Source organism: Oryctolagus cuniculus, chromosome 7 (assembly GCF_964237555.1).
Source record: "Oryctolagus cuniculus chromosome 7, mOryCun1.1, whole genome shotgun sequence".
NCBI lineage: Eukaryota > Metazoa > Chordata > Mammalia > Lagomorpha > Leporidae > Oryctolagus > Oryctolagus cuniculus.
In genome coordinates, this window is record NC_091438.1 from 118379138 (window position 1) to 118406086 (window position 26949).

A 26949-nucleotide genomic window follows, 5' to 3' on the forward strand; every position below is an offset into this window, starting at 1 on the left:
CCAAACATACGTAACAGAAACCCCCTACTTAGCCCATCTTAAGGCAGGCAGCTGGTTTGAGTTTAATGATGTTTTAGTCAGATTTGCTATAGTAACAAACAACCCCCAAATCTCGGTGCTTATTAACTTCTCGTTCATACCACACCCAGTGGCTGCAGGCCACTGCTGCAGCTCAGATCCACTGTGGCACCCAGCTGAAGGTACAGCCCCTATGTGGGAAACGTGCACAGGGCAGAGGGCACCAGCACGAGCCCACCACAGAAACACTCTAGCTGGTGTGGACTTGGCAGGGCCAGCAGCCCTCTACACTTGAGGTAGGCAAGAACACTCCCTCTGGTGGGGGGAGTGGACACTGCAGGAGCCCCGGGGACTACACGAGGGTGAATAAAATCCTCCAGGAAGGAACAGACGGCTGCAGACAGAAAAGCAACCCATGACCATGACCACAGGCAAAACGGTTTTTAGCTTAAAAGACATAAAATCCTAAAATGTAAAAGCTGGGCAGGAACTCAGAGGCCAGTGCTTAAGTCTGTCCAGTTCTCTTCACTGCAAAGATCAGGGAAATGGGCACACTTCCCAGGGGTGCCAAGGATCCTGGTCCATACGGTCTTTAGAGCAGAAAGATGGGGCAGCCCCATCTCAGTCCAAGGCTTCCACAGCGCCCCTAGACAGCCTTCTCTGTGCTCAAGAAATGATCAGGGCCAGGTCTCGCGGCCTGCAGGCAGCTCGGGGGGCAGCTTCCCTGAGGTGTCGTGGTACTTCAACACGGGATCCTGAGTCAGTCTCCACAGCGGCGTGACCACTGCTGCAGAGGGTCCCCTCAGAGATGGAGTCCAAGGACGCCAGGACCAAGGCACAGAGTTCTGTCAATAGTTTGGCAGAGAGGCTGCAGCTCCACCCCTACCACGATGCCAGGACGGACTGTCCCCAGGGCGAGAGACACAGAGCGCAGGCCTCGAAGCGTGTGTCTGGCTGATTCAGGTGCAACCAGTTCCTGGCTGAGGAAGGTGAGCACAGAGATCCAGGGCGCCTGGCTCCACTGCCGGGCTGGGTCACTTGACCTGGTGCACCTTCCTCCCTCGGAGGTAATTCTTGCAAAATGGAGAGGATCCAACAAACACCAGAAATGCTGGTGTCAGGGCTTTTACAAAGTACCTGTGGTGAACCCAACACAAGAAAGGGGCTTAGCTGAATTACAATCTTTATCACCCATGGCCTTCCCCGCAACACTCAAGGTGGACCGCTGGAGGCGAGAAGGCAAGTGTGGCATGTTTGCTGGTTTGGTTGGTTGTAAACCTGGCAAATGAGCATGACATCCTCCTTTACAACTTAGCTGGATCCCTGCCGGCAGCCCTCAGCATCCTGTGTGTCCATGACACCCAAGCAGGCTTTCACTCATGCATTCAACACTGAGTGTGCAGGGCAGGCCAGGCCCTGTGCTGCAACACCGAGATTAACAAATGAACAAACAAGAACACTGTCCTTTCCCTCAAGCTCAGTCCTGGGGGGAGGGAGATAAGGAACCAATTAACGACAGCAATGCACGACAGCAATGCACAACTGTAGACACCTCTGTGAACTACAGTGTTAACCCCAGGAGGCACAATTCCCTCTATGGGGAAGCAAATCAGGAAAAGATCCTTGGCAGATGCCATGTCTGAACTTGGCTTTAATCTGGGGAAGGGTGAGGGTGCGGGGGCCAAAGCCAGAAGGTGCAGTCTGCTGCTGCTACAGCAGAGAGCTAACACAGCAAGGCGGGCAGGTCTGGGCCTCCGGGCCTGCCCAGTGGGCTTAGTTGTGAGCAGGCTCCACTCAAGTTAGGGTCTAGAGCCTCCAGAAACTCATGCTGGAGAGCCTCTTGCCTGTGTTAGTAACTTAAAAAGCGATCACTGCCAACAGCATGCACTGGGTTTCCTCCACAGATCAGTCTGTTCTCTGTTTAGATCTCTCTTCATGTTTTGGAGATGGGGTAGGATGAACCTCAGGCCTTTAAAGAATTCTCGGTAATTTTCTAACAATGGAGAAAATGAACAGCTGAAAAAATGACTGTAACTAACAGAAGAGACCTGGGACCAGAAGGAGAAAATACCACCAAGAGAGGTGCTGATCAGATCTGAGAAACCTTCCCCGCCTGCCCACCAAGCCAAAGCAGCGGCAGCTGGACATGCGAACCCATCAGCCGGCGCCTCCCCTGCTCCCACCCCCGCCGCCTCTCTCCCCTCTGCAGTCCAGCCCTCTCTTCCCCACCTAACGACCTCAGGCCTCACCATGGAGCTCCTGACCCACCTACCATTCTACACTTGACCTAAACACCCCGCGACCCCACACAGCCCTGTGAAGATGACCTTCAAGCTCCTTGGCGGGGCATTCGAGGCTCTGGTGCGTGCTCCCAGTGAACGACTCAGCCTCATCCCCTGCCGCACCACACTCCCCTCCTTCCCTAAGACTGGGGGGCGGGAAGCATTTGCTTTGCCCAAAATTAGGGAACCCAGAATGCCCAAAGCTGCCGAGGGGAACAAGCGCCAAACCCAGCTTGCAGCCCCCGCTCGTGGCTGAGTTGCCCCCTTACGGCGGGACTGCCCCACGCAGCTGAAAAGCACCTTGGCTGCTGCTCCGTGTGACAGTCAGCTGTCAAACCTGGGAGAAACCATCCCAGCCTAGAGCTGAGCAGACAGCCCCGCCCCTGAGCCAGAAAAGGAGGGCGGCTCTGCCCTCCCTCAACAAGGCACTTTCCTGCGGCAACCTCAAGGGACGCGGCTACAACCAGGAAGAGGAGGCTCAGCCCAGCGGTCTCGGGTACGAAGCAGGCAGCTGTTCTCTGCTCACACCAGCCCCCTCCACTTCATCTGGGCTGGCATCACACTGCAGCCTGATTGGCCAATGGTCCGGGGCAGTCTGTGGTTGCTGTCTGTGCCAGGGCAGAAGGGAGAGCACACAGGGGCAGAACGAGAAGCTGGCCAGATGTCTGGGATGGGGCCTGAGCGTCTTCCCAGGTCCCTTCAGCCCTGAGGGTCACTCACCTCGGGTGCTGCAGCACCTGCAGCAGGGTGCTCTTGGGAGGTACCCGGTAGAGCTCTGCCCTGTCCTCGTCCTCAAAGTAGACCTGCAAGATTAGCAGCGGGAAAAGTCACACAGCCAGGGGCTTCCGCAGCACGAGGCCCCTTCAGGTGCTGCAAGCTGAACGCCCCCTCAGGAAGAAAAGTTTTCCAATGACACAGCCATGGCTGAGAAGGGAAACATCTCGCCAACGTCACCGAGAGTAAACAGAGGAGCTAAGACCCATGCCCAGGCCTAGGTCACCTGCCTGTCCTAGAGCCTTAGGTGTGGGGAGAAGAAGCCGTGTGGCCCAGAGCAGAGGAAGCACCTGAGTAGGGGGAGAAGGGGTTTGGCAGGGGGTCAAGGCCCGTGCAGAGCAGGAGGCCATCTGCACACGGGACTGGCCATGGTGGGAGGGTGTCGGAGTGGGACCAGCAGAACAGGACATCCATACTGGGAGCCGCCAGCTTGAGCAGCGTGAAGAGGGCTTCCAGGGTGGGCATCAGAGCCCAAGAGGGCTGAGGGGGTAACCATGCCTGGGGACATCCAGTATAGGGTATCAGGGTCCAACCAGGGAGAGGGCAACCTCCTGGCAGCAGGATGAGGACAGTCATGCTGGGTGGCTGATACTGTGGGGTGCTGGGGTCTGGTCTGCTAGACTGAGGAAGGCACCCAGGCTGGGGCACCCTAACATGGGGAGACAAGAGTCCAAGAAGGGTGTGGAAGGTGCTGCGTGGACGAAGGGCCAATGTGACACTAGGAGAGTGATGGGGCAAACACAAATAGATCAGGAATCACGAAGGCACTGGTACAAACACAGAAAGGGAGAAAAATCCTGCAGTGTTGGATTAAACTGGAGATGCCAGAGTGGGCATGTGGCCCACAGTTTAGACACTGGCTGGGATGCCCACTCTGCACATCAAAGTGCCTGGGTTTGAGTCCTGGCTCCACTCCCAATTCCCAGCTTCCTGCTAACGCACGTCCTGGGAGGCAGGTAGTTGGGTCGTTGCCATCCACACAGGAGACCTGTACTAAGTTCCCGCCAACAGCCCCAGCTGTTGTGAACCAGGGGAAGGGTGATCTCTCTCAGGATGTCTGTCTCTCTGTCTCTCTGCCTTTCAAATAAATTTTTTGAAAAAGAAGAATCAGAAAGGCCAGTGAGACCTCAGCTATTTACACACACACACACACACACACACTCTCTCTCTCTCTCTCTCTCTCTCTCTCTGCCCCTAAGCTGTGAGGCACTGAGAAGGCACTTGAACAGTGAGGCCATCCTTAGCGTTAAGCAACAGGCCTGCTGCACAGAGATCTTGCATCCTAAGCACCATTCTCCACTAACAACCAGGACTCCTTGGAAGAAACGGCTGGCTGCAAATCCGGGCAGGCAAGCACAACCTAACTCCAGTCCATCCTGTGCAGGAGACAAGTGCTTCCCAGTGCAGACCAGCCCACAGGACACAGAAACAAACTGCAAGGGGTTCCCACTGGCCTAACCCGGGATGATGTGAGCACAAAATCCACAAGCCTAGTAAGAGAGCATAACTCACGGAATAAAGTCACTGACGTAAACAACTGTTGAGGGTCTGATGAACGATGGCTATTCACATCATTTCAAAGAACCTCCCTCAAAACATCACTAATCTGAAGGGGAAGGAGTAAATACGGCAGAGCAGCTTCGTAGGCCCCACCTCCGCCGGCGACCAGAGTGCTGGCACCAGTCATGGGGCACGTGGAAATCCCGTACCACCTGATGGGATGCGAGGGAATACAGCCTCCTCTCCGTGGTATTCCTGCCAACCACAGCCTATCCCGATCGGTCACATGGAGACAGACAAGCCCACGCTGACCAACATCCCACAGAGTCTATCGCCTACAGCCGCCAAAGTTGTGGAGACCACGCAAGTGGAGGAGAGACCAAGGAACTCTTCCACACTGAAGGGAACCGGAGGGCTGTGGTCACTAACAGTGCGCGATTCTGAACAGGTCCTTCTGCAATGAACAACGGGACTAGGACAATTTATGAAGCCTGAATGGAGTCTGAGGGCTTCACGGGCAGTGTGCCAACATTAGCTTCCTAACTCCGAGGGCCACTCGAGGATGGTGAGGGAAACACCCTTGTTTGTAGGCACTCACACTGAAATACTCAGGGCCGACGGGTCACATTCAGCTGGCGTCCTGCTCCCAAATGATTACAGGCTGATCAGTTCTTGATGCTGTAAGTTACCTGTGGGTGCTTTACATCCACAGTGGAACAGTATTCCACCTCAGAAAGGAAATTCCAACACACACTACAGTGTGTGTGAACCCTGAAGACCCTACGCTAAGTGAAGTAACAAGCCAGACACAAAAAGACAAATACTGCATGACTCCCCTCTTTTGAGGGACCTATAGGAATCAAATTCAGAGTGACAGAAAGTAGCACAGTGGTTGTCAGGCACCAGGCCGGGGGAAATGAGGAGTTACTGTTCAAGGAGCACGAAGTTCTGGGTCAGGAAGACACCTTACCTCTAAATTAGCAGGGCAGTATTTTTGCTCCAAGTCCCAAGAGGGCGTTTCACCAAACATCACCATCAGGTGGTCAATAAACCTAAGGATGTAACATGGACTTTTTGAGCTTCAATAACTCATAGTCTGTTTTCCCACATCAGTCCCCAGACAGTAATTCACAGAGAAACCAAGAATGTGCAATGTGAAATGCAGGCTTAATCCATTTTGATAGCAGTGCCCAAAGAAGGTATTACGGGTCTTTTAAAAGTTTATGGAAAATCAGTATTATGAAAAAACTGTCTGAATTTCCAAAATTTTTACACTTGGGACAGGTATTGTGGCACAGCAGGTTAATCCCTACTGGAGTGCCTAGAATTGAGCCCACCTCCACTTCCAATCCAGCTTCCTGCCCTAAGAGGCAGCAGGTGATGGCTCAAGTATTTGGGTCCCTGCCTCCCATGTGGGAGACCTGAATGGAGTTCCTGGCTCCGGACTTCAGCATGGCCCAGCCCCATTTGGGGAGTGAACCAGTGAACAAATTCTCTTTTTATTGCTCTTTCAAATAAATAATACATCAATTTTTGCAACAAAATAAACATATCTTTTAATTCCATGTTCCAGGACCTTTCAAAAGTATTCTCCTATGTGTATTACTTGTCAGAGTATAACATAATTTTATATAAGTGGACTCAGACTTAAGAAATATGTCTTACATTAGCCATGCTCTAAGCATTAACCCTATGAAGTAATACATTAAAACTGCAAGTTATGTTTTTCCTAACGAATACACTTAAATGACTGTGCACACACAACCTAAAATGACTTCCTATCTCACCAGCAGTGTGTGCCACTCTCGGGCAAACACAATACTGAGTGTCACTGGCACAGGCAGCTCAAGAGGAGACTGCATCTGTCACTGCAGTTCAGTCAGCTAAGGGTGGAAGGGTGGAGAGGTGACATCAAGCCAGACTGAGACCCTCTGAACTCTTCTCTCCCCTCCTCAACCAAAAATCCACCTGTGTCTGTCGCCAAGAGAGCATGAAAGAGCAGAAGGCTCACGGGCAAGGAAGTACCTGGAATCCTCGTGAAAAGCAGAGATGAAGTCCGACTGGGCATGCTCGGGATACAGAAGGAGCACAGGCCAGCTCAGCCTGCCCTGGTCATCTAAACTCAGCCGGGCTCCGTAGGGGTTCTCAGAGCTGAGTCCATCCAGGAAAATCTCCCCTGGGCCTTCTGAGGCCGAATCTTCATCCTGATTCACAGCTTCAGAAACCAGCCTGATGTTCCTAGCCTAGGTTAAAGACATAAATATACATACACACACACACACACTTTATTATGTAGGAGGCTGCAAACCCACGTCACTGAAATTGGGAAAGCCTACCAATTTGAGCTCTTTGAGGGCCAGCTCCACACGATTCATCTTCACTATCCCTGAGGCCTAGCACACAGGAGGCACCACTTGTTTAACTCGCCTTCACTACCGTGTGCCAGACCCAGTGTCACAGAGATGAGCTAGACATGGGGCCCAGTCCTCAGGCCTCCACTAGTTGGGAGATAGCTACGGGGATAATTAGATAAGGTAAGGAGTTGAGCTACAAGAACTGCAGACAGTAGGATAGTTAGTTAGCTTGGGGGCTGCAGGTAACTGGGAAATGTTCAAAGACCTTGCCAAGCAGAAAGCTCTAGGGGGCAGGTAGAGCATTCTACAGCACGCACAAAGGCATGGAGAAGAGCCAGAGTGTGGCTACAGAAATGCCAGACACTTCAGTTCAGCCAGGCCATGGGATACGAGTACCGTGCATTAACTTAATCCTATCTCAGGGGGATGAGCTAAATCAAGGGTCTGAAGTACAGGGTCACCTTTCATGTATGCATGTGGGGCTTCCTAAGTTAGAGTACAAAGGGAAACCACATCCATTCGGAATGACCTTTGATGATAGCCCCTAAATCAGGGGTGGCCAAACTTTCTCCTAAAGGGTGGGGGCAGATGGTCTCTGCTGAAATTAGCTAATCACCTCTGCCACCCTAGTGTGAATGCAGCAATAGATAATATACAGACAGGCAGGGCTGTGTTGCAATGGTTTGCTGACACATGTCTTTACCCATCAGTAAAACACAGCTTGCATGGCTTTGTGCACTGTTAAGAGTAAATCAAATGAAAGTCTAAAATGCAGGGTTGGACTCAAGAAGAGCTAAAAAAATTTTAAGTCGTATGCAAATGTCTGAGCATTCCAATATCCTTCATTTAAGAAAATGACCAAGTCCCATATGGTGAATGAGGATTAGATGGAAAGTCTGCAGTACGGGTTGTTTAAGCTCGTGCTACCTGGTTCACGTAAACAGCTGCCTGTCCTGAGCCCAGCTCAGTAGTGTTTAGTTCTCAAAGTCAACAAGTGACTCAAATGGATGTACAATTTAGCTGAACAAAGGGTGAAATCAAAAACCTACTGCACAATCTCCCAGCACATATCCTCTCCCTGTGAAGGGCAGGCAAGTTCAGATAGGTGACTTGCAGGGCATCGAGTTAAAGCAGCCTTGGATAGATGGCATCCATTTCAAAATGCATGAGAGACAGGGAAGGCGAGGCAGAGTTTTGCGCTCATAGTTTGAGGCGCAAAGTCCTAAAATTCAGCCTTTCTCAGGAGGCAGTACAGCACTGTGGTGAAGAGCAAGACCTGGCTCTGCCACGCATTTGCTGCATGAGGCTTCCTCCCTCTGACCCTATTTCATCACCTAGGAAAAGAGGAGCAAGACCTCGTTCAGACGGCCGCATGATGAGTAAGTGAGGCGAGGCTGAACTTGGAGCAAGTGTTCAGTGTGCGTTCCTGAGACCAGCACATCCACACAGTTCACTGAACTCAGGAACTTTGTCCCACTGCGGCATGAAAGCAGGAAAAAACAAGCACATCCATTCAGGTGAAGCATCCCAGCAGAGGTTCCCAACAGGCTCTGCAGGAGTACTGAGGGGGTCAGCAGGGCTGCAGGGGCCCAAGCATTGAGAACTTACCTTGACGGCCTGCAGCAAAGCCTCATTCTGAGTCTGTTCCTTCTTCTCTTTCAACTTGGCCTTCCTCATATCCCTTTGTTCAGTTCGCTGAAAGAGATCCGACCCATCAGCTCCAGGGAGCCGGCTCCCAACCTACTACCTCTGGTCTCCAGCCAACACATGCTCCTGTGCCAAGGGATGCCAGCTCAACAAACTACAAAGCACACGTTTAGGTTACCCTAGGTTGTCGGGTCTAGAAGCAGTGTAAATTTATACCTAGTCCCTGCACCCAAGAGTTCAGAACCTACTGGGGTACAGACCAGTGAAGAGGTGTGTTGCACATTACTCTGGTAGTGTGAACAGAGTGCAATAAAAGAGAAAGAGCATTCTCCACCGAAGGATTGGCACCAGGATACACAAGTACACTATGGTGAACCAGAACTTCTCTGTTGTGGCTAGACAACAGGACAACACTAGAAAAACCCAGGGCAAGAAGCTATCAGAGGCACTGCCTTTTGTGCAACTATAACCCACAAGAGAAAGGGACCATCCATCTACTCAATCTGCCCGAGATATAACTGATCTTGCTCTTACTCTCAGAACTGTGAATTGATAGGAGTCAGCAAACATTTTCTTCTATGCAGGGTCAGGTCACAATTATTTCAGGCTTTTTGGGTTGCATATAGTCTCTGTGGCATATTATCTGGTTTTGCTAGCTTATTACCATTTTATAAATGTGCAAACATACTTAGTTCACAAAATATACAAAAATTACTGGATTTGGTTGACGGGTCAGTTTGTGACTCCTGCTCTAATGAATGCCCTGAAACATCCCTCCTCTTCTCCCCAAGAGCCAACACAGTTCCTTTCTTGTAAAAAAGTAACCCTTTCAGGGATACAAGCTGACACTTCTTGGCCATTCCCTCGCTGATCCAGTGTGCCAAGGGAGAGCTGTGCAAATCCTTCCTGAGGCCAGGGAGTTTGGTCACACTTTCAAGGGTGACTCACGACAAGGAACTTGTAGGATCTCGTCCAATTCTGCCTCCCAGCTGAGCTAGACCTGCCTATGGTGTCTGCTCCACATCAAAGAATGATGAGGATAGATGACTAAGAAGGACAGCTTAGACACTGTCCCTCTGTCCCAGGTTCTTTTCACTCTGATGTACAGGATGCAAGTGGGTATATACAGCTTCCTGCTACCTCATGTGGAATTTGGGGTTTCAGCAGGCCCCCAAAAATGAAATGTCCACCCATTCAGAACCTGAAACTGGGGTATGCTTTTTTTTTAAATTCAATGTTGTTGAGGTATGATTTACAGAACAGTTTTAAGTACAGTTGGATGAGTTTGTATACACTTGAGTCTACAACATGGCAATCAACAGAGAACATTTCTACCTTAGAAACCTCCTTCAGGCTGGCGCCACGGCTCACTAGGCTAATCCTCCGCCTAGCGGCGCCGGCACACCGGGTTCTAGTCCCGGTCGGGGCGTCGGATTTTGTCCCGGTTGCTCCTCTTCCAGGCCAGCTCTCTGCTGTGGCCAGGGAGTGCAGTGGAGGATGGCCCAAGTCCTTGGGCCCTGCACCCCATGGGAGACCAGGATAAGTACCTGGCTCCTGCCATCGGATCAGCGCGGTGCGCCGGCCGCGGCGGCCATTGGCAGGTGAACCAACGGCAAAAGGAAGACCTTTCTCTCTGTCTCTCTCTCTCACTGTCCACTCTGCCTGTCAAAAAAAAAAAAAAAAAGAAACCTCCTTCATGTTTCCTTCCCCCTCCCATCAAAAAGATAAGTGTCTTTTGATTGCCAAGTAATATTTCATGGCATGAATATACCACTATTCGCTGATCACTCCCTTGTTGCTAGACCCAAGAGTTATTTCTGGGTTGTGATAAAGAGAACAGGCTACAAATCTCACACAAGTATTTTGTGAACATTGTCTGCATCTCCTTTAAGTAAATACCTTGAAGCGAAATTGTGAGGTCACAGGATAGGTGTACAAAACTGCAAAACTGATTTCCAAAGTGGCAGCACCATCTTCCATCCCATTGGCAATGCAGGAGAGCTGCAGCTACTGCACACCTTCAACAAAGTTGCTGTATCAGTCCTTCTAAAACTTTAACCACTTTTAGTGGCTGTGAATTGGGATCCCACTGAGGTTTAATGTGCACATCCCTGATGATTAACTATGTTATACATGTTTTCATGTCCTTATTGTAAATCTTCTTTTGAGAAATATTTGTACATTTTGCCATAAAATTTTTAAATTTTAGTTTGTCCTTTTTGTATGGAATTGATTCCTTTATGCATTCTGGATATAAATCCTTTGTCAGATATCAGATTACAATTATTTTCTCCCACTCAGTGGCCTGCATTTTAGTTTTCTTAACAATGTCTTTTGTAGAGCAGAAGTTTTTATTTTTCAGTAAATCCCATTTGTGATAAATTTATGGTTAGTATATATATATGTATATATACTTGAAATCTTAATTGAAACGAAATTCAGTGTAACATAAAATTAATTGGCAATTCAGAGATTCCCAAGAATCCTGGAACTTTTCAGTCACTAAAGAATCTCGTTTCCCAGCTTTTTCTTTTAAGCTTTCCAGTAAGCCTATTGTTTCCCCCAAACTGTTATCCACTGTCTCAGCGAGCCGCCATCTTAAAACAATCGTTCCAACTGTTTCTGACAAATAACCCCACTTCCTCCTACCTCGCCTTTCTCCTCAGCCTGTGTGAACAAGCTTTTCACACTGGGTGAGCCACAAGTCAGGTTATATAGTCTATGAGTGGGCTTCCAGGAAACCACCAGAGTATCAGATGACAATAGTTTACAGTGACCTACAAAACACAATCTGGAGAAGGCTAATTAATGGTAATTAGCAATGCCAATTGGCTGCTAACAGTCACCAACCTTCAGCTTGTCTGCTTTGGCCCTCACTTCCAGAAGCTTCTTCTCTTTGGCATCTATCTGCAGCCCCTCATCGCACCAGTTCACAGCCTCAGCAAAGTGTTTCAGTTCCAGATGGCATAAGGCACCTGCAGAACCCAAAATCCTTAGGATCCAGTAACAATACACATGGAAAAAGCCTGCCTTGAGCAGGACCTCCCACCCCTACCAGCCACCAGTGGCCACTCTGAAGGGAAAATGGAAGATAAAGCCCCTTATACCACAGTTCCCAGACAGGGAAGAATTTTTCCGTGTCCCAGATCACAAGGACACCCAGGGCCCATTCAGCTCTAAACGCCTGTAACTGTCCCTGGCATTAACAACTCTCAAAGTGGTGAAGGCTGCAGCTGGGAGGCAAAGAGCACAGGCTTTGGAGACAGATCTGGGCTGGAAACCCAGTCCTGTCGTTCACCAGCTAGACCCTAAACAACAGGCTCAACGCCCCTCACTTCAGGTTTCTATATGCAAGCGGCAAAAGTAAAGCCCATCTCAGATGACTTCTCAAGAGAAACAAAGCAGAATTTGCCTGAGCAAATTCATCAAGGTAGCAGCAAGACAAAGTCTATCTTAATGCTGTGCTTTATGGCTACCAAGTCAAGCTGCCTCTCCTTCCTATTAAGGTTAATTTTTCTCTGGTTAGCCTCTTTGCACTTTCCACATAATTAAAAATATAACTGTATGGGCTTAGACTTGAGTTAGAACCTAGCCCATCTTCCAGAGATGAGCAAAGTAAGACTGAGTGTCTTGCCAAGATCACAAAGTGAGATAAAACCGAAGCTGAATCAAGGACTACAGACTCAGACTGCGTTCCACGGGGCCACACTCAATGCATCTGGCAAGCTTTAATCAGCACCGCCCCTCCCTAGAGCTGAGGGACATGGAACCACTTACCAGCCCCTAACTAGGAACATCTAAAGAGGCTTAACTTCGATAAAGCCTTTTAAGCTGGTCCGTGGAGATGTAAGGAAGATTAATATGTGATGAATAAATTAAAGTTTGCAAAGCACCTCTGAGCATCTCAAAGAGAAGGTGAAGTATAAAAGTAATAAAAGCACTATTATTACATAGAAAGGTCAGACTCTGAGAGGAAAAAATAATCGGGGAACATCTCAGCATTAGAGTTATCAGCAAAGGTCCCATAACTTATCTTTTAATTAACATTAACGTGGCATTTGAAGATCTCGCCTTTCAATCAGCTAATTTGGAAAAAAATCAGAATGTGGCTTTTGGAGCTGCTTTGTTTAATTAATTTTATTCCTTATTAATTTAAAATGAGGAATTTCAATTTCTCTACAAAGTCTTAAAACATAAAGGGTTAGCTCACTGTATGAGAAATTATTTTTAAAGTGGCATATGCTATTGATAAAGAGCAGGGAGTTAATATCAAGATTGCAAACACAAGGCAACTTCATTAGTATCCTGAAACCTTAATAGCAGTGCTTAAATGTCAATTTTTGGTGCGAGTGCCACCTGTCCCACAATGACAATCACACTGTAGTTCTGTGACACTTACCTCTTATTATTGCTTTGAGGTGGCAAGGTTTCAACTTTCTGGCAGCTGTCACATCATTGAGAGCAGAGCGAAAATTGCCTACAGAAACACCATTTAGTGAGAGAGACAAGTTTTGAGATCAAATGTTTCCAAAAGTTTGTAATGACAAAGACACTCTTGTTCAATCTTGGAGAAATAGAAATCAGGCTCTTGAAAAAATTTGATTGTGCTCAACAAGAGCCTCTGAGAAATTTACAACCTCAGGCAATACACAGAACTGTAAACAGCACATGTGGAAAACTGTCCACCACCACTAATGATTAGGAAATCCAAATGACCGATATGAAATCAGCGAAACTTAAACAACATCCAGTGAAGATCTAAAAAAGGCCACTTAGGGTAAATTAGATCTAGAGCAAATTAGCCAGCACTTTGTACATATATGCTGACACAATTTTCTTCTAGGAAATTATCCTTAAAAACACTTGTACAGATATGCAAGAATAAATATAAAAGCATATTAAACACAGCATTAGTTAAAAAAAGAATGAAACAGGTCTGCATGTAGGAGGCATGGTAGGATGTCTGTGCTACACTGTTTTAAGTGGTGTTTCCATGTATTTAACAAGAGCCTACTTTTGTAAAACAAACTAAATATATACATACATGTGTCTGTCTACATGTGCATTTTTTTAAAATAATGCAATCTCTCCCTCCCCCTCGACCTCTCTCTCTCCCTCTCAAATACACACACACACACACACACACACACACCAGTTATCCAACCTGGGAAGAGGGCATGAAGTAGACTTCCACTTTCTAATATAAAGACGATTTAATGGTTTAGTATTTACCAATCAAATTCACTTCCAAAACTCTAGCCCAAAGGTCAGTAAAATTTTTCTGTAAAGAGCCAGAGAGCAAACATTTCAAGCTTTGCAGGCCACATGTGGTCCATTGCATATTCCTGTTTTTTTTTTTTTAATTAATTAACCTATTTATTTTATTTACAATGCAGAGAGAAGGAGGCAGGCAGGCAGGCAGAGAGTTCCTATCCACTGGTTCACTCCCCAAGTGGCCACAACAGATGGGCTAGGCCAGGCCAAAGCCAGGAGCCAGAAATTAAATCTGGGTCTCTCACATAGGTGACAGGAACCAAAGCACAGAAGTCATCACCTGCTGCCTCCCAGGGTGCGCACTAGCAAGAAACTGGAATTGAAGTGAGGCCAAGGGGCCGGCGCTGTGGAGCAGCAGGTTAATAACCTAGCCTGAAGTGCCAGCATCCTATATGGGCACCAGTTCTAGTCCTGACTGCCCCACTTCCCATCCAGCTCTCTGCTATGGCCTGGGAAAGCAGTGGAAGATGGCTCAAGTCCTTGGGCCCCTGCACCCACATGGGAGACCCGGAAGAGGCCCCTGTCTTCGGATTGGCGCAGCTCCGGTCGTTGCGGCCAATTGGGGAGTGAACCAGCGGATGGAAGACTCTTTCTCTCTGCCTCTCTTCTCTGTGTAACTCTGACTTCCAAATAAATAAATAAATATTAAAAAAAAAAAAAAAGAAATGAGGCCAAGACTTGAACTCAAATACTCTGATATGGGATATGGGCATCCCAAGCAGCATATTATCCACTAGGCCAAATATCTGCTCCCCCTTCCTTTTTAATAATCCTTTTAAAAAGTGAAAAAGAGGCTGGCACTGAGGCACAGAAGGTTAAGCTCCACCTGCAATGACAGCATCCTATATGGCTGACCTACTTCCCATCCAGCTTCCTGCTAACGTGCCTGGGAAAGCAGTGGAAGATAGTCCAAGTACTTGGGACCCTGCACCCACTCCACTCCCACTCCACGTGGGAGATCCGAAAGAAGCTCCTGGTCCCTGGCTTCAGCCAGGCCCAGCCCAACATTAAGTCATTTGGGGAGTGAACCAGTGCATAGAAGATTCTCTCTCTCGCCTTCTCTCACTGTGTCTCTGCCTTTCAATTTTAAATAAATAAATAAATCTTAAAAAAACAAAACTAAAAAACATTTTTAGTTCACAGCGAGCCAGGAGCCAGACATGGCCTGCAAGTCACAGTTTGCCAAATCCTGCTTTCATCTAAAGAATAAACAGAATTACTGGAATAACTTCATGACAATCTTTGTTCATTTCTGCATTTTTTAAAAAGACTAAAAATGAAAGAGTGGCACTGTGGCACAGCAGGTAAACCTGCCACCTGCAACGCTCACATCCCATATGGGAGCTGGTTCAACTCCTGACTGCTCCACTTCAGATCCAGCTCTCTGTTAATGTGCCTGGGGAAGCAGCCGAGGATGGCCCAAGTTCTTGGGCCCCTGAGTCAACTGGAAGATGCAAATAAAGCTCCTGGCTCCAGGCTTCAGCCTGGCCCAGCCCCAGTCATTACAGCCATTTGAGGAGTGAACCAGCAGATGGGTGATCTCTCTCTCTATCTCCCCCCGCCCCCGTAACTCTGCCTTTCAAATAAATAAAATAAATCTTCAAAAAAAGAAAAACAGAAAACTAAAAGCAGCTTATATACCCATCAGTAGTAAATAGCAAAGCAAATAGCATAAATAGTGGTGTGTTCACATGAGGCAACTTTAACTATTAAAACAATATGCACAAATCACTTTTAATGACAGGTGAAACTTATAAAATAAAGCTGAATACAAAATTGGAAGAACAGCATGATCTCAACTATGTGGGGAAAAATGCATCTTAAGGGGATGCAAGGACTTCTGGTTAAATGCAGCAGCCTTAAAACAGACATTTGGCCAGCGCCGCAGCTCACTAGGCTAATCCTCCGCCTTGCGGCGCTGGCACACCGGGTTCTAGTCCCGGTCGGGGCGTCGGATTCTGTCCTGGTTGCCCCTCTTCCAGGCCAGCTCTCTGCTGTGGCCAGGGAGTGCAGTGGAGGATGGCCCAAGTCCTTGGGCCCTGCACCCCATGGGAGACCAGGAAAAGTACCTGGCTCCTGCCATCGGATCAGTGCGATGCGCCGGCCACAGCGCGCCGGCCATTGGAGGGTGAACCAACGGCAAAGGAAGACCTTTCTCTCTGTCTCTCTCTCTCACTGTCCACTCTGCCTGTCCAAAAAAAAAAAAAAAAACAAAAAAAAAAACACAGACATTTAACGCAGCCTGTGTCCCTCCCCTCAAAAAGCCACAAACCCACAAAGAACACAGAACACAAGCTCCAGAGTTGTACTGCAGGCACTACAAAGTGCTCGGCCCGACAGCACTGGGTGCCCCGGGAAGCGGGCTGAAAACCTACCCCAGCAGCACCCACACGCCCGTGTTCCATACGCCTCTGCTGCAGTGCCCCTCCTCCCGTGGCACACTGGCGGTTTACTATGCAGTCAGTAGACAGAGGCCTCTGCACTGTGACCCCAGGCACAATGGTGAGTCAGTAAAGAAATTCTAAATATCAAGCCCTTAGCTCTCTTCCACTACTTGGTTCCCAAAACACCAGCAGCCAGGATTTCCACACACACACACACAAAAAAAAGTTTAAGAATTTCAGGAAATTTCAGAGACACACAAGTTTCCATACAGAAAGGGTTCCCTGACTAACCAGCACACAGGACCCTACCATGGCACAAGGTTGTGAAATTTCAGCACATTGGGGATAAGAAAGAAAATCCTAGAAGCCTCAAGAGAAAAAAAGAGAATGCCATTCAAACGATCAGGAATCAGAATAGTTCCAGGCTTCTTAACAGCAATACTGGAAGTTAGAAAACACTATGTATCCAAGTACTATACATTGTGAAGGAAAACGATTCCCAACTGAGAAGTCTGTACCCAGCCGAATATCAGTGAAGTGTGAGAGTCAAATAAAGTATGTTCAGACACACAAGGTTTCAGAGAATCTACTAACGTCTCCCTTCTCAGGCAGCCGCTCAAGAAATGTGTTCCACCAAAACACCGAGTACCCCAAGGAGAGAAGTGCAGGAGCCAGGACACTGGGATCAAACACTAGAGGGAAGCGACTGAAATCCCCCATGAAGGAGAGGGGTGATCCCAGGACAACAGACGTGCCCCAGCACAGGGGCAACCAGTCCAGACCGGACCAGGTCAGAAGGCTCCAGAGACGTCATCAATAAGGCAAAACCAGTAGAGCACTTGATGAGGCAGGGAATGAGAAATAGGGGGGAAGCACAGGGCTCAGTCAGTGATAATCAGCACAATGAAAACCAAGAAATGTACTCATCAGGACACAGATTAACTTAAGAAAAGCACAGGTTTTGTTTATTTTAAAGAAAGAAAATGATTGAAACAGTCAACATGGCTCAGCTGTGAATAATATTTACCTAGTCGTAATAATAAAAACATTCAGGGCCAGCGTTGTGGTGCAGCAGGTTAAGCCACCACCTGTGATGCCGGCTTCCCATATAGGCACCTGTGTGAGTTCCGGCTGTTCTGCTTCTGATCCAGCTCCCTGCTAATGCACCTGGGAAAGCAGCAGAAGCTGCCCCAAGTGTTGGGGCCCCTGCACCCATGTGGGAGACCAGAAGGGGTTCCAGGCTCCTGGCTTCAGCCTGGCCATTCAGAGAGTGAACCTGCTAATGGAAGTCTGACTCTCTCTCTGTCACCCTTTATCTTTATAATTCTGCCTTTCAAATGAAAAAAATCTTTAAAAATAATATTAATAATAAAAACACACAAGACCACATATACATGAGGGCAGGGTGGAAGGGTGGGTGTGCAACTGTGGTGGCAATGGTCAGAGCAAAGTGCTCACTTCCACAGTGGGAATCAACAAATGGATAATGCCCCAAACCGAAAAATCAAAGTAGCAGCATTGAAAATCTGTTATTGGGGCCGTGCTGTGGTGTAGCAGGTAAAACCACTGCCTGCAGTGCCGGCATTCCATATGGGTACTGGTTCAAGTCCCGACTGCTCCACTTCAGATCCAGCTCTCTGCTAAGGCCTGGGAAAGTAGTACAGGATGGCCCAAGTCCCTGGGCCCCTGCACCAACATGGGAGACCTGGAAGAAGCTCCTGGCTCCTGGCTTCGGATGAGCATAGCTCCAGTCACTGCAGCCAATTGGGGAGTGAACCAGCAGATGGAAGACCTCTCTCTCTCTCTCTCTCTCCCTCTCTCTACCTCTCTTTCTCTCATTGTGTAACTCTGACTTTCAAATAATAAATTTTTAAAAAATTAAAAAAATAAAAATCTGTTATTTACTATCTGATAGTATATATGAAAAGAGAGAGCTAAACAGTTGGGTGTGCATGTCCCTGGGTGGAGGGAAATGGTAGGAGAGCCAGTCAGGGGACTGATGTTTTCCTTTTTTTTTTTTTTTAAAGATTTATTTATTTCACTTGAAAGAGTTACAGAGAGAGAGAAGGAGAGGCAGACAGAGAGAGGTCTTCCATCTGCTAGTTCACTCCCCAGATGGCCGCAATGGCTGGAGCTGTGCTGATCCGAAGTCAGGAGCCAGGAGCTTCTTCCAGGTCTCCCATGTGGGTGCAGGGGCCCAGGGCTTGGGCCATCTTCTACTACTTTCTCAGGCCATAGCAGAGAGCTGGATAGGAAGTGGAGCAGTTGGGACTCGAACCAGCACCCATATGGAATGCCGGCACCGCAGGCGGCAGCTTTACCTGCTACGCCACAGCGCCAGCCAGGACTAATGTTTTCCTAACAAGCCTTACAGAACTACTTGACAACTTAACCTAAATAACTATGGTGCAAACCAAGACCAAATTTAAATAAATATGGCCAGAAATATCTACAATGAATGCACAGTGGCCACCTGTTTGTGGGATTATGGGTGATTTTACTTTTTTTTTTTTAAAACCTTTCTGTATTTTTCAAAGTTGTTACAATAAACATTACTTCTTCTGAATTTTCATTTACTTATTTTCATTCCATCTGAAAGGTAGACAGAGAGATCGTTCCATCTGCTGATTCACTCCCCAAATGCCAAAGACGGCCAGAGCTGAGCAGGCCAAAGCCAGGAGCCCAGAACTCAGTCCAGGTCTCCTAGGTGACTGGCAGGGACTCAAGTACTTGAGCCATCACCTCTTGCTTCCCAGCGTAAGCATTAGTAAGAAACTGGATTGGAAGCAGCTGGAAGCAGAGGCACTAGGACTAGAACAGGCATGCCAATATGGGCGGGTGGCCATCCCAAGCAGCATTGTTTTATAAGATTTATTTATTAGTCTGCAAGCAGAGTTACAGAGAGAGGACAGACAGAGATCTTCTATCCACTGGTTCTCTCCCTAAACAGCCGTAATGACCTGGGCTGTGCCACACCAAAGCCAGGAACTTCCTCTAAGTCTCCCACATGGGTGCAGGAGCCCAAGGACTTGGGCCATCTTCTACTGCTTTTCCAGGCCATTAGCAGAGAGCTGAATTGGAAGTGGAGCAGCCAGGTCTTGTGTCAGCACCCATATGGGATGCCTGCACTGCAGGTCGTGGCCCAACCCACTGCACCACAGTGCTATCCTCCAAGCAGTGTCATAAAAGCTACACCAAAGAGCTGCCTCTGTATTACTTTTTTAATAAAAGTTACCAAAATACGCGTATGTCCAACTCAACAGCTAACAGTCCTAGATATTTTTTAATTAAAAAAATTTTTTTCACTTGAAAAGCAGGGAGACAGAGAAAAAAAGACAGATCTTTCTTCCACGGGTTCACTTCCCAAATGCCTGCAACAGCTGGGCCTGGGCCTAGGAGCCTGGAACTCAACCTAGGTCTCCCACATGGGTGGTATGGACCCAAGTGCTTGAACAGGCACTGCTGCCTCCCAGGAAGCTGGAATTGGAACGCAGCCACTCTGATAACAGGATGCAGGCAGCCTAAGCAGCATCTTACCGCTGCACCAAACACCTGCCCTACAGTCTCGGGTTTCAAAAGCAGACATCCATGCATATGAAGTTACGGTCATGCACCCTGTACAATAAAGAGCAGAACTACATTCACAAGATAAGCAAGACTGGCAGCCCAGGGCCAGTTTTACAAAAATACTCACAATCATCATCTGGATACAATCAGATGGGAAACCATTTAGTCACCCTCTCTGCGGTAGTGACTTTTCCTTGAGATCTGTTCTTTACACATAGTATTTTGATACAGTATTTTCCAGGTTGCCTCAACTCTTCCTGATCAATCTCTCTTTTGGGCCACTTCATCCACCACTTCCCTGTTGGCGATTCCTATAGTTTGTTCAGCCACTGTTTTTTTTTTTGTTTTTTTTTTAAGATTTATTTATTTATCTGAAAGGTAGAGATACAAAGAAAAAAGGAGAGAGAGATTTTCCATCCACTGGTTCACTCCCCAGATGGCCACAACCTGGGACTGGGCCAATCCAAAGCCAGGAGCCAGAAGCCAGGAGCTTCTTCCTGGTCTCCCACATGGGTGCAGGAGCCCAATGACTTGGGTCATCTTCCACTGCTTTTCCAGGAACATTAGCAGAGAACTGAATCAGATATGGAGGGCTGGGACTTGAACCGGTGTCCCTATGAGATTTCGGCATTGCAGGCGGAAGCTTAACTTTATTGTCACAGCCTGGCCTCCATCTGCCACTGTTCTTTCTCCCCGTGTACCTTCCCTGGGAAGTTTCTGGCCACTAGGCTTCACCATCTCCAGGCCAAGCCTTTCCCTTACGTTTCCCATCAGTCCATCCAGGTGCATTCTGGACTCTCCATCATGACAGCTCATAGGTACCTCAAACCTGACATGTCCCAAAGAAACTTAATAATATCACTCATGCCCACCCTGACTTCCTAAAAGCTGCTCCCTCTAGACTCCCTATTTCTAGCGGCGGTATACTCTCTTCCCACTGGAAACCAGGAAGTCATCCCCAATCCCTCCCTAATTCAACATGCCCAACCGCTTTGACCAATGTCACTTCTCCCAAATCCATCTTTTATCTGCATCCTCTCTGCCACTGCTTTCCTCAAGGTTTTCCTCTTCAAATCCACCCCCCACCCCGCTCCGCAACATGCTAAGGTGGTCCGCTGCAAATCTGCAGAAATGCAATGGGACACCCACCAGAACAAGGCCTTCAATGGCTCTTCCCTGACGATGCACCAAGTCCAAACTCCTCAACACGGAACCGATCTCCATGACCCAGCCCTGCCAGTTTCTCTAGCTGATCTCACAGCTCCCTACCTTGCTCTTCTATTTGGCAACAATGATTTTCCTGAATTTCTCTAAGCACTGCTCTCTTCTGATGGAATGTTTCCACCACCTGCTTCTACCTGATTAATGCCTATTCTTCTTACAGTCTCATTATGGGGTCACTTGCTCCAGGAAGCCTGAAGTAGTGCACCTCATGCATACTCTAGAAATGGTCCCTGTCTCTACACTGTGCATGCTATATTGTAACTCTTTCACTGCCAACGTGACTTTGCATCCTGATCCCAGCACCAAATACACTTAGAGACAATTTATTTTTCTATAATTACTATTCTATTCTACAGTTTCTGAATCCATTGTCTAGAAATACGCCACTAACCTCACCTACCTCACATAGTTGCTACAAGGTCAAGTGAGACAATGAACACGCAGTGCTTTGCCAGCTGCACCAGTGACACATCAATGAAGGAAAGTATGATGATCACACATCTGCTCCTCTCGTATTACACACACACACATTTCTTTTTCTGGAGGGGCCGACTTTGTGGCATAGTGGATAAAGCCACCACCTGCAACACCTGCATCCCAGATGGGAGCTGGTTCAAGTCCTGGCTGTTCCACTTCCCATCCAGCTCCTTGCTAACGGCCTGGGAAAGCAGCAGAGGATGGCCCAAGTGCTTGGGCCCCTGCACCAACATGGAAGACTCTGAAGAAGCTCCTTGGCTCCTGGCTCTGGCCTGGCCCAGTGCTGACTGTTGCAGCCATTTGAGGAGTGAACCAGTGAGTGGAAGACCTCTCTCTGCCTCTCTCCCTCTCTCTGTGTAACCACCTTTCAAAGAAGTAGAATAAATTAGGGCCGGCACCACGGTTCAATAGGCTAATCCTCCGCCTGCGGCGCCGGCACACCGGATTCTAGTCCCGGTCGGGGCGCCGGATTCTGTCCCGGTTGCCCCTCTTCCAGGCCAGCTCTCTGCTGTGGCCAGGGAGTGCAGTGGAGGATGGCCCAAGTGCTTGGGCCCTGCACCCCATGGGAGACCAGGAGAAGCACCTGGCTCCTGCCATCGGATCAGCGCGGTGCGCTGGCCGCAGCACGCCAGCCGCGGCGGCCATTGGAGGGTGAACCAACGGCAAAGGAAGACCTTTCTCTCTGTCTCTCTCTCTCACTATCCACTCTGCCTGTCAAAAAAAAAAAAAAAAAAGTAGAATAAATTAAAAAAAAACATACATTCCTTTTTCTTGCAAGGCATTTTGGTATTATTAGCCCTATAAACCACATCTGTAAGCCCCTCATCAGAAACCAAGTAGCTCTTGTTTGCAGGATAGTATCTAACAGGAGGTAAGAGCTTAAGACACAGTTCCTGATCGAATAAATAAAAGAACAAAACAGCTTTTGAGACAGGCCAGGACTTACTCATTTCTACAATGCCAGAGCCTAGCAGAGAACAAAGTCCTGTTTCTCTACAGAATGAAGGAAATGCTCTCCCCCAGGAGTAAGAGACCAAGTTTCTGGTCCAGGTTCTGACACTAATTAAAAGAACCTTTTCTGGGCCAGCACCGCAGCTCACTAGGCTAATCCTCCGCCTGTGGCACCAGCACCCCAGGTTCTAATCCCAGTTGGGGCGCAGGATTCTCTCCCGGTTGCTCGTCTTCCAGTCCAGCTCTCTGCTGTGGCCCAGGAATGCAGTGGAGGATGGCCTGAGTCCTTGGGCCCTGCACCCACATGGGAGAACAGGGGGAGGCACCTGGCTCCTGGCTCCGGATCGGCACAGCACGCTGGCCGTAGCAGCCATTTCGGGGGTGAACCAACGGAAAAGGAAGACCTTTCTCTCTGTCTCTCTAACTCTATCTGTCAAAAAAAAAAAAAAAAAAAAAAAAAAAAGAACTTTTTCTGGGCTGATGCTAAACCAGAGGTTAGTTGGCCCCAATAATCTATAAGGTCTGTATCCCTCTGACTTTTTAAAGTCTTAGAATGAAACAGACTAAGGGAGAAACCACTTCAAGCACACTGTGGCTGGAGAGAAACTGCTGAAATGGTGATGAGTCCCATGGACTCACTGTGTTTACACTGTAGGCCCTGTTCCCTATCAGCCCCTCAGAAATGCCTGACATCACACCTAGGTCCCCTGAACATTCTGTGGTAAGAAACACAGGTCTAACACATAGTTTTGAGCCCTGGCTGCTTCACTTCCAATACAGCTCTCTGCTAATGTGCCTGGGAAAGCAGCGCAGGATGGCTCAAGTGCTTGGGCCCCTGCGCTCATGTGGGAGACCCGGAAGAAACTCCTGGCTCACGGCTTTAGTCTGGCCCAGCCCTGGCTATTGCAGCCATCTGGGGAGTGAACCAGCAGATGGAAGATCTCTCTCTCTCTCTCTCTCTAACTCTGCCTTTCGCATAAATAAATAAATCCTAAAAAAAATTTTTGAGAGAATAGAAACTTGGACTCAAAAATCTCAAATCATACTGATTCAGGTATCAAAGACCTTTGTAGGTCACTGATATGTCACTTATCTGGGTTCAGGCAGGAAGAATTATACAGTCCATCCTGCTTTCCTTTTTACCACATCTATCTGGAAGGTCAGAGCTCAATCAGAATACACTATCTTTAGGTTTCTGGGAAAAACAGCACCTCTTTCTCTGATACTCTCAAGCTTTCCATTAGCCCTCATAGTGGCTCTGACTGTAAGTTAATTCTTCAGATCACTCACTAATGAAAGAAATTACCCAGATAGTACTGTGCTGCTGCCCGGTTCGTATAAAGGACAGCATTCAAATCAGGATCTGCACATTTCTTCTTCAAACCTTCCGTGTACGAAATCACAGCTTTCTTGTAGTCTTTTTCTTTAAAGTAATCGTTGCCTTCATCCTTATAGGTTTTGGCCTGTTCTGCAAAGAAGAGGAGAAGTAATCACTACTTCCTACTTTTTAAAAAAGGCTCCCCAAAAGTCGCTTCTAAACCAGGTAATAAGGTAATACATGATAATCCTAAAGAAGAAACCCAATATTGACCAAAATTAATGTTACAATAAAAATGGGAGTCAACATGGAGAAACAAAGTCATGCAAACTTAGTGATGTAATCAATTTCAAATGCCTGGCAGGGGAAATTACTAAGTGCTTACCCCACCTCCAAAAAAAAAAAAAAAAAGCATTAAAAAAAGAACTATACTTATCCTAAAGAAAGAGGGGGATACTATATTGTTTTTGTTTATTCTGTGGAGTGAAAATTCTGTGTGTCCCCCATCCCCTCCCACCAGGAAGAACCCACAAAACTGTCAAGACTCAGTTCAGATTTCCGGTCCAGTGTGAACCTACTCCTGCCTTTCTGTGTTCCAACTGCACTCCCTACAGTCGGAGTACACAGCCACATGTCGGACCGACCACACACACACCTCTCCTGATTCCTCAGGATAACATGGCTTCTCACTGGAGCCTGCCCTTTGAGGCCAGGAACTATGTCTTTTTTTTCTTTTCTTTTCTTTCTTTCTTTTTTTTTTTTTTTTTTTTTTTTGACAGGCAGAGTGGATAGTGAGAGAGACAGACAGAGAGAAAGGTCTTCCTTTGCCGTTGGTTCACCCTCCAATGGCCGCCACAGCTGGCGTGCTGCAACCGGCGCACCGCGCTGATCCGATGGCAGGAGCCAGGTACTTATCCTGGTCTCCCATGGGGTGCAGGGCCCAAGCACTTGGGCCATCCTCCACTGCACTCCCGGGCCACAGCAGAGAGCTGGCCTGGAAGAGGGGCAACCGGGACAGAATCCGGCGCCCCGACCGGGACTAGAATCCGGTGTGCCGGCGCCGCTAGGTGGAGGATTAGCCTAGTGAGCCACGGCGCTGGTCATGGAACTATGTCTTATTTGTCTCTGTATCCCCAACACCTAGTAGGCATCCAAAGACGTATGAGTGGGATGAAATGTGACAAGTTAGCTCAGGCAACTACTTGTCATCTTTAAGAACTTTCTGACTCACACTTTATTTCAGCTCCATAGAAACACACAACAAGGGTTAGTCATGCAAGATACCTTCTGGAGATCGCTCCTCATCAAAAATAATTGACTGCAGGCAAGCCAAGTCGGGATTCTCCTTGGGGTCAATTTCTGCAGGCGCTTTCTTCATAAACAGGGGGATCTTTTCAAATTCCTGGAGATCATTAAGAAATGAATGAATGACATGAACAAGATCTTCAATTAGTAGATGCGATTTCATGACTCATTATCAACGTTTTCTTTCTCACAATAAATTTTTTTTTTGACAGGCAGAGTTAGACAGTGAGAGAGAGAGACAGAGAGAAAGGTCTTCCTTTTTCCGTTGGTTCACCCCCCAAGTGACCGCTATGGCCAGCGGCCGGCACTCTGCACTGATCCAAAGCCAGGAGCCAGGTGCTTCCTCCTGGTCTCCCATGTGGGTGCAAGGCCCAAGGACCTGGGCCATCCTCCACTGCACTCCCGGGCCACAGCAGAGAGCTGGACTGGAAGAGGAGCAACCCGGACAGAACGGGCGCCCCAACCGGGACTAGAACCCGGGGTGCTGGCGCCGCAGGTGGAGGATTAGCCTACTGAACCACGGCGCCAGCACATCATCATGATTGCCTATCTCCACAGGCCTCAGTTTCCCTTTTGTAAAATGAGCATGGATGGTAACAGCACTTGGCATAGCAGGTACAGCCACCGTCTGCAGTGCTGGCATTCCATATGGGTGCCAGTTCCAGTCCCAGCTGCTCCACTTCTGATCCTGTTCTCTGCTATGGCCTGGGAAAGCAGTAGAAGATGGCCCAAGTCCTTGGACCCTTGCACTCATGTGGGAGACCTGGAAGAAGCTTCTGGCTTCAGATCAGCCCAGCTCTGGCCATTGCAGCCATCTGAGGAGTGAACCAGCAAGTGGAAGACCTCTCCCTCTCTCTCCCCCCCCCCACCTCTGCCTCTCTGTAATTCTGCCTTTCAAATAAATAAACCTTAAAAAAAAAAAAAGAGCGTGTAAGGAATAACCTAATCTACGATCCTATCGAGTCTCATATCCTATAGGTGTTAGTGGCTGCCACTCTGGGTGCACTTACACACCCACCATCTCATTTCATCTCTGCCACAAGCCTAGACGATTAGTGCTCTAGGGAGAGCAATTTTATAGAAAAGGAAACGAAATCAGAATGCTAAGTACCTTACCCACTATCAGAGCTGGGGGGGGGGGGGGGTCATAGACCTGACCCCAAACCCGGGACTCGCTAACGTACCAACGGCTTTAGACTTCTCACAACCTCGAGGCCTGTTTTTTACACTCTACTACAAACCACCCATCTGCCGGCAGCAACAGAGATCTGGGCGTGAGAGAGTCACGCCAAACCAGGGAGCCTCAGGGGTCGGGACGACCACCCCAAACGCGCGCAGAGACCCCCTGGGACGCCCACCTCCTCCCACTGGTCCTCGTGGAAGCCGCCACGGTAAGGCTGGCTCTGGAACTTTTCCAGGAACGAGTCCATGGCGTTGTCGTCGGCAGCGTCCGGCTCAGAGCGCTCCATGACAGCTCCCCAGTTCTCAAGCGCCGGTCGCGAGGTTAAGCAGCGCGCGCTCCTTCCGGCAGCGGCGGGCGCCCTTCCCTCAATCCTCCGGGCGGCTCCGACCCACGCGCCCAAGGTTCCGCCGGCCTGGGGGCGTGGCCGGCCCGCGCGCCTCGGCCCCGCCCCTCCCGCGTCCGGGCCGTCCCTCTGCTGTGCCTCAACCCCGCCCGCCCCACGCCCACAAGTCCCCAGGATCGCTGCATCCGCTCCGTGTTGTCACTCAACACATATTCAAGCTCCCGCTGTGTTCCCGGCGGGTTACGTCCAGGGGTGGACCTGGTGGGGAAAGCAGAGAACAGGGCCTGTGGGGAGATCCGCGGGCGAGAGTCACTGGGGCAAAGTTTACTCGGGCCGCGAAGGCCGAGG

General features: G+C 48.6%; 1 protein-coding gene across 3 annotated transcripts; it reads right to left on the minus strand.

The window, feature by feature from the left end:
• Nucleotides 1-434: 434 nt before the first annotated feature.
• TTC4 (tetratricopeptide repeat domain 4) lies at nucleotides 435-26693 on the minus strand. 3 transcript variants are annotated; one of them, XM_070078457.1, is made up of 10 exons: nucleotides 26434-26693; nucleotides 25055-25172; nucleotides 23759-23920; nucleotides 12975-13052; nucleotides 11426-11550; nucleotides 8537-8623; nucleotides 6600-6817; nucleotides 5545-5626; nucleotides 3021-3103; nucleotides 435-1155 (listed from the first exon to the last, which is right to left on the minus strand). In XM_070078457.1, the coding sequence occupies exons 1-10, from the start codon at nucleotides 26542-26544 to the stop codon at nucleotides 1053-1055; spliced, it is 1167 nt and encodes a 388-aa protein (XP_069934558.1). In that variant the 5' UTR covers nucleotides 26545-26693; the 3' UTR covers nucleotides 435-1052. The 3 variants fall into 3 exon arrangements, with proteins under 3 accessions (XP_069934558.1, XP_069934557.1, XP_069934559.1); XM_070078456.1 differs by having other exon boundaries at nucleotides 435-2908; nucleotides 26434-26679; XM_070078458.1 differs by lacking the exon at nucleotides 23759-23920 and having other exon boundaries at nucleotides 26434-26667.
• Nucleotides 26694-26949: the final 256 nt, after the last annotated feature.

Coding starts and splice junctions, on each gene's coding strand:
- TTC4 (XM_070078456.1), bottom strand. CDS start 26,544: ATGGAGCGCTCTGAGCCGGACGCTGCCGACGACAACGCCATGGACTCG. Junction 11,551..12,974: donor CCTCAAAGCAATAATAAGAG/GTAAGTGTCACA, acceptor TGGGTTCTGCAG/GTGCCTTATGCCATCTGGAA. Junction 8,624..11,425: donor CCAAAGCAGACAAGCTGAAG/GTTGGTGACTGT, acceptor GATCTCTTTCAG/CGAACTGAACAAAGGGATAT.